Source organism: Pseudorasbora parva, chromosome 14 (genome assembly GCF_024679245.1).
Source record: "Pseudorasbora parva isolate DD20220531a chromosome 14, ASM2467924v1, whole genome shotgun sequence".
Taxonomy (NCBI): Eukaryota; Metazoa; Chordata; class Actinopteri; order Cypriniformes; family Gobionidae; genus Pseudorasbora; species Pseudorasbora parva.
The window spans coordinates 16,311,058-16,325,214 of NC_090185.1; the positions used below are offsets into that span (position 1 = coordinate 16,311,058).

General features: G+C 39.4%; 1 protein-coding gene across 1 annotated transcript; it reads left to right on the forward strand.

The window, feature by feature from the left end:
* The first annotated feature begins 1,099 nt into the window (after positions 1-1,099).
* On the forward strand, positions 1,100-11,167 carry enc3 (ectodermal-neural cortex 3). The gene is made up of 3 exons (XM_067415658.1): positions 1,100-1,301; positions 2,632-4,429; positions 10,560-11,167. The coding sequence occupies exon 2, from the start codon at positions 2,639-2,641 to the stop codon at positions 4,406-4,408; it is 1,770 nt and encodes a 589-aa protein (XP_067271759.1). The 5' UTR covers positions 1,100-1,301; positions 2,632-2,638; the 3' UTR covers positions 4,409-4,429; positions 10,560-11,167.
* Positions 11,168-14,157: the final 2,990 nt, after the last annotated feature.

Genomic DNA, 14,157 nt, shown 5'->3' on the forward strand with positions numbered 1-14,157 from the left:
GCCAAAACGTGAACATAGTGCAAGTTAAAAGTGTCAAACCAGACAGAAGGATGATGTTTTGATAGTCATTATGATATAATTGGTTTTGAGGGCTGTGTAAACAGGGCGTCGAGACAGTTAACGGCCGTTTAAGCTCTAATAACTCTATTAAATATGAACACTGAGTGTTGGCAGGGGGTCTGACAGTCATTAAAAGTCACACAGTACACTAAGTGTTCACTCACAATACAGTACACTAGTGATGTTTGTACAACCGCTCTAAGGACAAATGGAAGACGCAAAGAATAACACCATATGCTCTTCATGTTGGCATAGTCTAATTGTGTTGAAAAGAAAACATTGTGGATTGATGAAAGAGTTAATGAAAGGGACTCAGTACCCATGTAGGCTATACACTCATGAAAAAATAACCTACTTCTAGAGTAGCTATATTATAGTAAAACAATTTCGAAATTAGTTTGTTTTTAGTAGGCCTAAATATACTACAGTATATTGTAGTACTATTTACTGTTCATTTATATAGCCATATTGTAGAGTTAACTATAGTCAATTGTTAAATTAGGCCTATAGTAAATAATGAGTTATATAAAAAAATACTTTTGTAGATTAGCTATATTTACTATATTATGGTTAAAAAACATAACCTATAATACTACCATAATTTCTCATGTCAATGGTACAACTTTTTGAGTAAACGTCATTATTAGTAGTGTTTTACACTGTAATTTAGATGTACGGTATTTAAAATCTAATTTCCTTTTTATTTTTTGGTGTTTAACAAAAAAAAATTTGGGCCACATCTCCACGTCAGATAGCTAAACGTCATTAAAGGAAGACGATTTTCTTTCCTTAAATTGAAATAAGTGACAGTAAACAGATAGTCATAACTGGAATAACCTTCCTAAGAAGTTTGTTGTTGCATTCTGTGGAGGACATTAAATGTTGAGACGACATTGTGTCTCAATACCTCACATTCATACACACCAAATGCTCACTCATTCTCCAAATTTCCGAAGGATTTCTTCTGATTGCTATTTAACGTGTCCTAAGATCACCTCCTCCGCCAGGATTGGACATTTATCATTCGGGAAGAGGAGGAGCGACTGAGATCCACACTACACACACTCGCTGCTAGAGTCACAGTAGTAATGTTCCGCAGCGTGTAACAGGCTCTCACACACTTCAGACTGATCTCAACGCGAGAGATGCTACTACTGAAATCTTTCACGGCGTCTTAAGTAACACACGTGTGTAACAGTCGAATGCATTCTGTGCAAGTCCGCGCGACGAAAGGAAATAAGGTAAAATCATACTACTTTTTTCACACTTGGCTATACGACACAATGTTATATACAAACGTGCAATCAGCTACATGGATTGTATTGGACCGCTCAGTAGATTTGTCTGACGAAAACCTGTCACTTTTAATGTTAAATCTTTGAATATGCTACGTTGCGAAATTGTTTAAGCATCGTCCATTTTTTTTTTCATGTAGCCTAAAGTTTTTAAAGAAACGAAAAATATATAAAATATTTGGATTAAAGTTATTTAAATGCCCAAAAAATGCACGTGTTGCCATAGCTGAGTCTGACCATAGTTACTGCAGTTATAGTTACTGTAAGACAATGATACAATTATGCGGAATTTTAATGTATTAATATTCTCATGGCAGTATTTCAATACATGTAGTGACTATATATTGTATGATTAACATGGTAAATTTAAGTCATTGTTATCTTGGTTGATTTGTCTTTTGGAGTTTTGATGTCTGTTTGAAGACATTTTAAAGATGTGGTTGCCGGCCTTATTATTTGTCCTTTATTTAAAAACAAACACTTGGAAATGTTATATATTTAACAGTGGTGTAGCTTTCATTTTAGTTCACTGTTGTACTATTGTTAGATAATTAAAGGGATAGTTTACCTAAAAATGATAATGTTTTCATAATTTACTCACTCTGCATGCTCCAAACTTGTTTCTTTTCTCTCTCAATATTTTAATAAATGTTGGAAACCAGACAGTTGATGGCACCCATTGACTTCCATAGTTTTTTTCCCTGCTATTATGGAAGTCAATATGTGCCATTAACTGTCTGGTTACTAACATTCTTTAAACTATCTTCTTTTGTGAAGAAAGAAACTCATACAGGTTTTTATTTACATAAGAGTGAGTAAGTAATGGTTTTCATTTTTGGGTGAACTATCCCTTTAAGTTTCTTACTCCTGTGCAATTTACTTTGTTTTATGCATAACTAAAATTATAAAATGATACCTAAGATCAGTGACTTTATCAGAGATCAAAGAGAAGGGCGATGATTCATTTCCCATGAATCATTAACCCATGTACTGAAAGGGAGAACAATCTCAAGGTAAACGAAACGCTGTAATGTTTTATTGCTGTTTAACAAACGATTATGGGTTTACTGCCGTCCAAGGATATGGTTGGTTCCAAGTGTAATTGCTCTAACCATGATGTATCCACTGTCTAATTATATGTTAAGGATTTTTAAACACTGCTGAACAATAGGCCTTCTGAGTAATATCAAATGAATGTCCTCGGATGATTTGAGATTATAATGGGAATCTGAAAGGAAATAGTTTTCAATATTTTTTTTGTGTGTCTTTTATCCAGTTCAAAGATGTCTGTCAGTAATCACGAGAACCGAAAGTCAAGGTCAAGCTCTGGTTCCATGAACATCCAGCTGTTCCACAAGACGTCACATGCAGACAGCCTGCTTACCCACCTCAACCTGCTCCGCAAGCGACGCGTCTTCACGGATGTAGTCCTGCGTGCTGGCCATCGAGCATTCCCATGCCACCGAGCGGTTTTGGCCTCTTGCAGCCGCTATTTTGAGGCCATGTTCGGTGGTGGACTGAAGGAGAGCCGAGATGCCGAGGTCAACTTCCATGACTCTTTGCACCCGGAGGTTCTGGAGCTCCTGCTAGACTACGCCTACTCCGCTCGTGTGATCATCAACGAGGAAAATGCAGAGTCTTTGCTGGAGGCTAGCGACATGCTCCAGTTCGACGACATCCGTGACGCTGCCGCAGAATTCCTGGAGAAGAACCTCCATCCGTCCAACTGTCTTGGGATGATGCTTCTGTCCGATGCTCATCAGTGCCAGAAGTTATATGAACTTTCTTGGCGTATGTGCCTGGCAAATTTCGCTAATCTCTACCGTACTGAGGACTTTCTTAGCATGCCCAAAGATAAAGTTCAGGAGCTTGTTTTTAGCGAGGAGTTGGAGGTTGAGGATGAAAGCATTGTGTACGAGGCTGTTATTGACTGGGTTCGAGCAGACATTGGGAGAAGACATCTGGATCTTCCCGACCTTCTGCGGTGTGTTCGCCTCGCCCTGCTTCCGGAGACCTACCTGCTGAAGAATGTCGCGTCCGAGGAGCTCGTCATGGGACACAAGGTGGGCCGTGAGATTGTGGAAGACGCTGTCCGTTGCAAAATGAAGATCCTGCAGAACGATGGAGTTGTCACGGGCTTCTGCGCCCAACCCCGGAAGGTCAGCCAAGCCCTCCTGCTTCTAGGAGGCCAAACGTTCATGTGCGACAAAGTATACATGATTGATCACAAGGCGAAAGAGATCACCCCCAAAACTGACCTTCCTAGCCCACGCAAAGAGTGTAGTGCTTGCGCTATTGGCTGTAAAGTTTATGTCACGGGTGGTCGAGGGTCTGAAAATGGGTCTTCAAAAGATGTTTGGGTCTATGACACCTTGCATGACGAATGGTCCAAAGCTGCACCGATGCTTGTCGCTAGATTTGGACATGGTTCGGCAGAACTTGACCACATCCTGTATGTAGTAGGTGGACACACATCCCTTGCGGGGTCGTTCCCTGCATCCCCGTCTGTGTCTCTCAAACAAGTGGAGCAGTACAACCCTCAATCCAACAAGTGGACACTGGTAGCTCCTCTTCGAGAGGGTGTGAGCAATGCTGCTGTCGTAGGGGCCAAAAACAAACTCTTTGCTTTTGGCGGGACTAGTGTCAACAGGGACAAGTATCCTAAGGTTCAGTGCTTCGACCCCTGTGAGAACAGGTGGACCGTCCCGGCCACTTGTCCTCAGCTTTGGCGCTACACAGCAGCAGCAGTTGTTGGGAACCATGTTGTGGTCATTGGCGGAGATACAGAGTTCTCTGCGAGCTCCGCGTACCGCTTCAATAGCGAGACGTTCCAGTGGACCAAGTTTGGCGATGTGACTTCAAGGAGAATCAGCTGTCATGCAGTGGCGTCGGGGAATCGCCTGTACGTGGTCGGGGGATACTTTGGGGCACAGAGGTGTAAAACCTTGGACTGCTATGACCCCTCAACGGACTCATGGGATAGCATAACAAGCATACCATATTCACTTATCCCGACAGCATTTGTCAGCACCTGGAAGTACCTCCCATCTTGAAGAAAAAACAACTCTTATTTGGTGAGTATTGTCCAAAGTCACCAACCGTTTTCTTAATGCAGTCTCAGATGTATAAAGCAGTGATTTTGTTTGTTGATAAAAAATGCCTAACCGTAATTAGTGCTGTTGGGTGTCAAATAAAGACGAAATGTTTCTTAATAGTTTCAACAGGAATGTGGCAGCACAAATTACTGAGTAAAACACGTCTCTCTGGGGCGTACAAGCCAAATGCCTTCAGCTAGAACAAGATCAGGTTCATTCTTGTAGCTCTGCCTATGGCGAGGCCTGTACCATTTTTTGCACATTGCTCCACCGAAAAAATTTATGGATATGCTTCTCTGGATTGTTTACAAATGTTCTCTTTTCTTTTAAATAAATGTCAGGGCTTATTGTTCTCACAAGTGTACACAGTAGCCAGACAGATAAAAAAGACAAATAATCGTTTCCCACAGATCATCGGTGTTTAGAGAAGGCGTGTTTATTTGAGTTTGATGTGTAATGTTTGTCAGGAAGATTCAAGGATGGAAACTTGATGGAAACTGTCAACTTGTTAGGTGACGTCTTTGAAGGGCCCTGCTCTTTATTTGTTGTAAAACACTAATATTTTTTATAGTGCTAAAAACTCTCTAAAAAAACTAGTTCGCTTCTTAAACACCTCGTCTTGTTTAGCACACTCGCAGCTTGTTGAGCTCAGAGCTCACTCAATGGAAGGCCGCCTAGGGGAACTGCTGTTTGCCCTTCCTCAATAATAAACAGATGGTTTGGGTGGAGACGGGCAGAAGAGAGCCTGCGAGGCCCCAGATTTGCACGACTGCAGCTGACAAGTCTCTTTTATCCTTCTTTGAGAGAGAAAACGGTTCCAGCTCTTTTGAATATCACTAGTTAGCCATTGATTTTTGTACAGAATAGCCTTGTTAGAAATGGCAGAGTGAGGCATGTGAAATAGGGCGAGCTATATTTTGCACTGTTCGGCAGCCAGCAGCTTAAAACTAAAAATACTTGTTGCCACAGAAGCCTTCATCACGTAACAGGGGCGAGGAAAACAAACAGAGATGTTCATATTTGTCACAAACCAACATGGATTAGAGTACATCAAAGATGCATCACACTGAAGGTGAAGACTCTCAGACAGTTTCTCACCAGGCACTCACGCCCATTTAAACGCAGATAAGTTTCTTTCCTATTGTCGTTGCATATCAGCACAGTGAGTCACTGTTTGACTTTAAGTTGGTACAGAGATATTCAGAATACACTGGAATGCAGTTCACCCAACATACTTGGTATGCCTTTTCACCCAACTTTATAATCCTTACATGCAGTGTCTTTGGCCCGGGCCCAAATGGCACACTTCATATTCACTTTCGGTCTTATGGACTTACAATGGCTGCCGCGTGCCTGGTCCGTTAAGTAGTCCATAAGACTCTAGGGTGTCCCATTTGTCATTTTAGGCTTCAAAAGGGGGCTTGTGAGTGGTCAGTATGCGCCCAGACTTCTTCCCAACAGTCAAAGCGCTGTTACGTAATGAAAGTGGACTTATAGGAAGACCACGAGGGTTTAGGGTTCCATTTAGGACAGGGCCTTTATTTACGTGAACAACCATGAAGTGATTTGACAAGCACAGATCTATATCATAGGTTGACATAAGGCTAACAGGAATAACCGCCACAGAACTTAGATTGCGGAATAACTTGGGTTATGATAGCATGCTAGTTTACTTTTTTTATGCGGTGTGTGTATATAATATGCACATGACCTACTTCATTTATCAGAAACCGAGCTTGCTGTGCTGAATACTATACTGGGCTTGATTTATACTTCCTTTTCCAGTACTGGCAATGATCTGGATGAAATATCAGATATTTAATCTCCTTTTGACTCTTATTAAGACGCCAAAATAAGACATTTGGCTTTAAATAACCACTTTGTTATTATAAAGAAGGCCCTATGTAATGAGGTTATTTGCATGATAAAGTTTAAAAACGCTTATTGTTCCATAATGTCTACTATTTCACTTACTATTAAAAAAAAAGTTGTACACCGTTCGGTATTCAGAGAGACAGAATGTAGCTGGTCACAGTTGAATTATATTTCCTGTCTTAAGGCAACTTTAATGTTGTCTAGTTGGCAAGACTAGTAATCCAAACTGTAACACGAGCACCATGGAGGAAGTTATCAAGATCCCCTCATTCTTTGGTCTTGCAGAGCAGGCTGTATTAACTGGCACTTATCCAGCACACACCATATGAGTCTCTGTTTGTTGTATGACACACCTGATCTAGGTTAAGGGTCAGTTCTTCGCTTTCAGGACGGGTTTATTATTCACGGAGGCGGACCAGTGACCGTCACGGTCAATACTAATGTTTTATTAATGCTAGCCTTAAAAAAACAAAAAAACATCCGAAACGCTAACAGAAAGATCCTTTATTTGGGCAGCTGCGGCCAGCCATATTTTACCGCCACGCGCGCGGAGTCACCGCGTCTCTCGAGCCCCGCGGCGCGGCTGGATCTGCATAAAGTTAATGGCATTTTTTTCCACTTCTTTGTCCGTGGAAGCGGGACCTGCGGAAAGAAATTGAATTATACAACGGCCTCAAATTGGTTACCAGCCGTAAATAGATCAAACAGGCCATTCAGCCGCGAACTCGCTTGATGTAATGTAATTAATCAGATTGCATAATATTCATACACCAGAGGAGGTGAAAAGGTTGCGGTTAGCATACAAACTGCCTTTGTTTTTCAAGCCGAAGGGGGGGAAAACTAAAAAGCCGGTATTCGTGTTCGTTTATAGATCAGTTTGAACATATACACAATATGCAAAAGAAAATGCCAATAATATCTAAGCTGCCGTCCTGTCACCACATGATTTATAAGCTAGCTAACCTGCACACTCTTGCTCATTATTGAGAGGCGACTCATAATGCGAAGCAAAAGGCGTTTCATAATAAATAAGCTGCTGACTCGGGATCGATCCGAGCACAGATCAATGCGCAGTAGTTTACAGACAGCAGCTATTATTAATTCAGTTCCGTGGCCCTCATCACAGCTGCTGGAGCCAAATCATTACTGCATTTCACTGCGTTGAAGACATTTAGTTAGGCTATTAGTAGCATATTGTTTAATTTTTATTACATATGCCTAGATTACATTACGATAGGCCTACATGTATAAAAATCATGTAAATAAAAACATTTTTTAAACAGTAACGTTAATAGATAGATTACAAAATTTAACAAGAAATATTTTATTTATTTCTTAGGATTATTGAAGTTTTATTAAGGGTTGTCATTGTCTAGATAAATTTGAGTGGAAATTATTTATTTATTGCGATAAAAATAATGAAAAATTAAGAAATCCATGTGATTACTTATTACCCAAATACTCAAATAAATAAAAATTTGTACTAATAATGAAAAAATATTTCACCTTTTATTTAAATAAATAAAAATTGAGTAATAATTTTAGTAATCGAAAAAATAAATCAAAATGTATTTATTGTTCTGTAAAAAGTTGCAAACCCTTAAGTTATTTACAAACAACTAAAAAGTAAGATTAATGCAAATAATAATGATGCGTTGAATACAAAGACCTTAAAGGCTGGAAAGGTGTTTATTTAATTAATTAATTAAAATAATTTGAAAGCATTTTGATAAAATCATTAGAACATTTTTTATTACAAAATGTTTTATTACAATGCTGCCTAATAAAACATAGTAGTGAAAGTTTGAAGATTAAAGATAAAACAACAAGAGGCTAGGTGATTAAAACAAGACTATAAAATCTATTAAACACAAGCTGATTGAACCCCAGGCATGCGTTCGGGTCTTTAGACTTGCTTTAATGGAATTTCTAAGGACTGCAAACTGGGTCAAAGGTCACTTGCGCTGCTGCTGGTTTGGGAAGGCTGAGACCACTGACGCTGATGGATAAGCGCTGCTCGGGCGTTATTTACGCAACACTGAAGCGCTGTTCACTTTACTGAAGCCTTTTTGTGTAGCATCGCTTCTCATGTCTTAAATTAAAATGTCTGGCATGAAATACGGGCCGCTGGTGTTTAAATATAACTGACTCTGAATCTGAAGCTGCTGTACTTGTGAAACAGTGATAGCTCTCAGGTAGTATTTTTAATGCTGCTGGAGTCTCAACAACGGAAAAACAGGCATCAGAGACGATGCATGCAATATTGGGAGAAACGTCCGGGCATGACTTTTCACATCCGAATAGCATTTTAATTCAGAGGGGGGGTTTCTGTCCACAGCTGAACTTTGTCACGTGCATCATGCCCAGAACAGGATTGATTAGAAAAGGATAATTATGTCTCCTGGTAAAGGGTTTCAAGCGTTTAATTACACCAGCAGACACATGGTGTGGTGTCAAGAGACACGGCGGGGTGCGAAAAGATCAGCTGGCTAGTTTTAGCAGCTAGTTCACAGTATTATCTAGACTTTACAGCACTGTTAGCCTTGTTAAACTGTAAATCAGCTTCAGTGATGTCAATCAGACCTCAGCGAAATCACACAAATACATTACACTCAGTTAAAAGTATGTATTTTAATGTTTGTGTCAGGGTTTTGAAAACAATGTATATTGTTTTCATTTGCTATAGCATTAAATTATTTGTATAAAAATATTTTAAAAAGTTCAAAAAAATAATTATAAGGTTAGTTCACCCAAAATTAAAAATGACCCCATGATTTATTCTCCCTCAAGTCATCCTAGGTGTATATTACATTTTTCTATCAGACGAATACAATCTAGTTATGTTAAAAAATAACCTTGCTAATCCAAGCTTTATAATGGCAGGCCAAAATTCGAAGCCTAAAAAAGTGCATCCATCCATTATAAAAGTAATCCACACGGCTCCAGGAGGTTAATAAAGGCCTTCTGAAGCGACTCGATGGATTTGTGCAAGAAAAATATCCATATTTAACATGTTATTAAGTAAAATATCTAGCTTCTGCCAGACTGCCTTCTGTAGTCAACTTGTTCAAAGTGACGTCTCTCACAGTTATGCTACATCCAACATCGTGACGGCAGTAACGCTTCTACTATCAACTTGACTTACGAGTTAAGAACTTTTTTTTTTTAATCGGCTGGTGCTGGTGACAAATTTTTTACGGGGATTCATTTTTTTTACTTCACTGGAACGGCACGAAACTTGTTAAATGAGCATTTGTTGTGTGAATGCAAAAAAATTTAAAAAATTAGTTGCACTTGTAATGTTTGTGGTCGAAAATGCACGCATTGGAAATGAATGGGAGACTTATTTTATATTGGAAACGTTTGGTCCTGGCAACAAAAAAATTATTACTGAAAGCTAATTTTTTGAGATCTCAACCGCCAATTGGGAACACCGCTTGTTTTTATTTATGGCTTTGATTTGGGAACATTTCACTTCATCACAGCAATAATCTGCCAAGTGTCGTCTTTTAAAAAAAAAAAACCTTCACAATTTAGGTTGGAAATTTCATTTTAAGGTCCGTGCTCAAAAAGTGAATAAATGAATTATAACTACTGCATAAATATAATTAAGTACCATAAAATCCCCCAAAAGTACAAAATATCAAATAAAAAAAACATTCATTTCATTGAGGGGAAAAAAGTAATTTTTGACTGACATGTGACCAGTACCAGAGGGTTAAGAACTGCTCGCTGAAAGGTTCTTTAGGAAAGCAAAACTTGTTCTATGGCATTACTGAGAAACCCCCCTTTAGAACCTTTATTTTTAAGAGTTTAGATTTTGGTTAAGCTTTAAATTAAAGCAGTTTACACGTTCTTCGTTCAACCACAAAGATAAAATGATCAAAAACTCATCTAAAGAAACGACTTGTTTTATATGTTGAGAAAACATGTCGTGAAAGTGGAAATTAGGCACAAGTGAACTTCATGATCTCATTACCTACATATTTAACAGGGAGGGAACAATTTTATAGTGCAAGTTTTAAAGCTCTTCTGAAATTAAAAGCAGCTTAACATACCAAACGTGATCTCATTAGTAGGTGTTCGTCTTGTTTAGCTACTATCGTATGTATGCATACCATGAAGCAATTGATAGTTTTGTCATGCAGTTTTTTTTTTTAAACTAATGTGAAGGATTGCGTGAACCATGTAAAGTTCAACATGTGTAACTCATTCCCTCTTTTTCCATCCTCAGATCTTTCAGCGTTCTCTGGAATGCAGCCGAGTTTCCCCCCCACGAAGCTTGGGAATGCCGGGGGAGGGGGAGGCGCTTTCCTCCTTCACATTCACATGGACCTTTCACTGGAAACCAAGCCTTAGGTCAGTCGGGATGGTAACCATGGCAACCGGAGCCCATCCCGGGTCGCAGCAGCTCTGATGATGAGACGCGACCTGAAAGAGAGATGCAGACGGCATTGTGAACACGTGTACATAAACTTACTAGACTTCACTCTTTAAACCAGGCTATTTTTAGCCTACGGTTTCATGCTTTAACGTCTCGCTCACTCACATGGATCCCGTAGGATCATTATTTAAGTAATTATTAACTTGTTGCCTCTGGTTACACCTTCGTGCATGAAACAGGGCTCATTGTGTTCTTAGTAAACTCGGGTGATCTTTAAAAAAGGAAATGAACCCCAAACTAGTTAGGATGTGCTGCATTTTTTTTATATAAAATGTTTTTGAATATTGAATATATTACACATATTCTAAACACTTTTCTGATCAGCACTGTATTCTTGTTATAATAGTACTAGACGGATAGCCAGACTGGGCTAATAGACAAGTTTGGGTCATATTTCGCCCCTAAATAAAAGTATATTTTGCATAAAGAAAATAAAGCCTGTCGTTTGCATTGCAGTATTTTTAGGGCAATTAAAACTCCACATTTTCTCCTCCAAATTCTCACTACTGCAATGCAAAATAGTTACGCATTCAGGTTTAAATAATTACAAAATCCTGGCCAAATTACATTAAAGTGCAATTCTCATTAAAAATTACAACTCAAAATAAGAACTAAATACAAAGTTATTTTCCCTGAAGACCGTGAAGCCTGTTTTAAGCGTTTGCATTGATATTTTCAAGGCAAAGCAGAGTTCCCTCCAAATTCTCATTACCGTAATGCAAAAAAGTGGTTACCATAATTGGAAAAAACAAGAATACATTATAAAATATATGTATGCTGTTCTAAAAATAAATAAATACTGAAGTCTGGACAAATTGCGGTAATGACAAAAAAGTGCCACTATGCAAAACACTCTTAATGGTCCTAAATAGGCTTTATTTTCTTTATTCAAAATAGTTTCCGCTCAACTGTTGAATGTGTAGTTTACAATGTGAGTAACAGGTGGTTAAACTACTAAAGCAGTGGAGTTCTTTTCTAATGTTTTTGTGCCAATGGTTCGTTAAACTTTTTTCAAAGTGAACAAATACCTAGCAAATGTCTTAAATGTGGTTGCTGTACATGTAATGTAGCCTTATGTTCTTTGGTGAAGTATATTGTATTTTTTTTAAGTAGATTTTGCACATTGTATTAAGACGCTGTCCTTCTCACTGTTGAACGGTCATCTACACTCATAAGGGTGTTTTTCTTAAACGTAAGACATTAGAATGTGTTGCCTGAGGCCAAAGAAAGCAGCACAGATAGAGACATGTTACCAGCTATATGTTGCATTTGCGAACGGTTTTGCATTGAAATATGTTGTGTTGTAAAATGTCTTAAATTGTGTACAGTTTTTTTTATATCACTGATGCTTGTAGTTTGTTTTGGACATGTAATGCCAAATATTGTTTCTAACATCTGTCAGTGTGTGTTAAAGACTTTAATAAATTGTCTGAAAATGCCAAGCAGGTGTTCTTATTGTAGCGTAGCGTTTGGATTTGCGGATTAGCACGACTATGATCCGCTGAGTGATAAGGAATGTCTCGCACCTTTCATAACGCACTAGATACACTGGAATTTTGAAATTGTCAGTCACACCCAGCAGAGTTCAACCACAGCGATTTCCAGCCACAGCAGAAACCTGGAGTGTAAAGTTCAATTTCTATGCGTTGCTATTTTAGCTCAGAGATGGTCGTCTTCAGACACGACTCTTGAAAGGGTGTGTGGGTACATGTCATGGCATCCGCCTCATTCCACTCATTCCTGGGCAGGTGTGATTAGTGGAAATGCCAACGGATGGCACAGAGACTCCAGACTGCGTTCCTTTGCCCAGGCTGTTGAAAGAAAAAGACAAATAAATGACAATCTATAGGGAAAATTAAGTACTTCTAAAAACTAAAATGTAATATTCCTTTCAAACAAACTTTTGAGAAACTCACCAGATGTTCTTATGATTCATCCAGAAGCAAAATCCAGAAGTCCCTTCAGAGGGCTGTAGGACCACTTATCAAATATCAACACCTTCAAATGTTGTCATCAAGTGCCCCATTATGCTTTTTTCAGATATTACCACACAACAGACTTGGCCATCTGACCAATCACAACAGACTGGGCCATCTGACCAATCAGAGCAGAGTAGACCAAATCACAACAGACTGGGCCATCTGACCAATCACAACAGACTGCATTATCTGACCAATCAGAGCAGAGTAGACCAAATCACAATATACTGCATCATCTGACCAATCAGAACAGAGTAGACCAATCACAACAGACTGGACCATCTGACCAATCAGAGCAGAGTAGACCAATCACAACAGACTGGACCATCTGACCAATCAGAACAGAGTAGACCAAATCACAATAGACTGGACCATCTGACCAAGAGCAGAGTAGACCAATCACAACAGACTGGACCATCTGACCAATCAGAGCAGAGTAGACCAAATCACAATAGACTGCATCATCTGACCAAGAGCAGAGGAGACCAATCGCAACAGACTGGGCCATCTGACCAATCGCAACAGACTAGGCCATCTGACCAATCAGTGCAGAGTAGACCAAACGCAATAGACTGGACCATCTGACCAAGAGCAGAGTAGACCAATCGCAATAGACTGGACCATCTGACCAAGAGCAGAGTAGACCAAACGCAATAGACTGGACTATCTGACCAATCACAACAGACTGGGTCATGATCTGACCAATCAGAGCAGAGTAGACCAATCGCAACAGACTGGGTCATGATCTGACCAATCAGAGCAGAGTACTGAATCCATTACAGAACTGGTTTAGACCCTGTTAGAAAAGAAAGAATGCTCTAACAGATATTATGAGAAAATTAAAGAGTTTTTGACCTTGGATGCATGTAAACAAATTGTAGGAGACCTCCAAAACAAAATTAGGAGCCTTTAAACAGCATATTAGGGTGACTCTGAGACATCAACATCGAGTAATCAAACATTCTGTCCTGCATTACATCTTAACCCCTTCAGTCATTTCCAAACCAAACCCATGGCTGCGCTCCAGCAGACTGACTGAAAAAGACATTGATACAGAAAGTAAGAGCTGGCCTGATGCCCGCCAGACACTCTCGAATAAGTTATGCAGGCGGAGGTCAAAAGCCACGGGTCCGTGCACTAATAGAGCCGATCAGAGATGCCAGATGGGAGAAATCCCTAAAAGCAGCTGGGCGCGCTCCCATGGGGAAGAAAACTGGGCTTTCCAGACAGATGTCTTTGTAAAAATCATTCCGCAACCACTGAAGCCTTTGCAATAAATAGGATGTCAGTTTAATCGAGCACAGGAAAGTTTGACATTCTGATGTTCCCTTCCAATTTGAAGGCCGTAGGCAATTTTAATACTTTAAGAGCTGCTAATATTGCCACTTTAGTATTAAATATGGGTCACA

Coding starts and splice junctions, on each gene's coding strand:
- enc3 (XM_067415658.1), top strand. CDS start 2,639: ATGTCTGTCAGTAATCACGAGAACCGAAAGTCAAGGTCAAGCTCTGGT.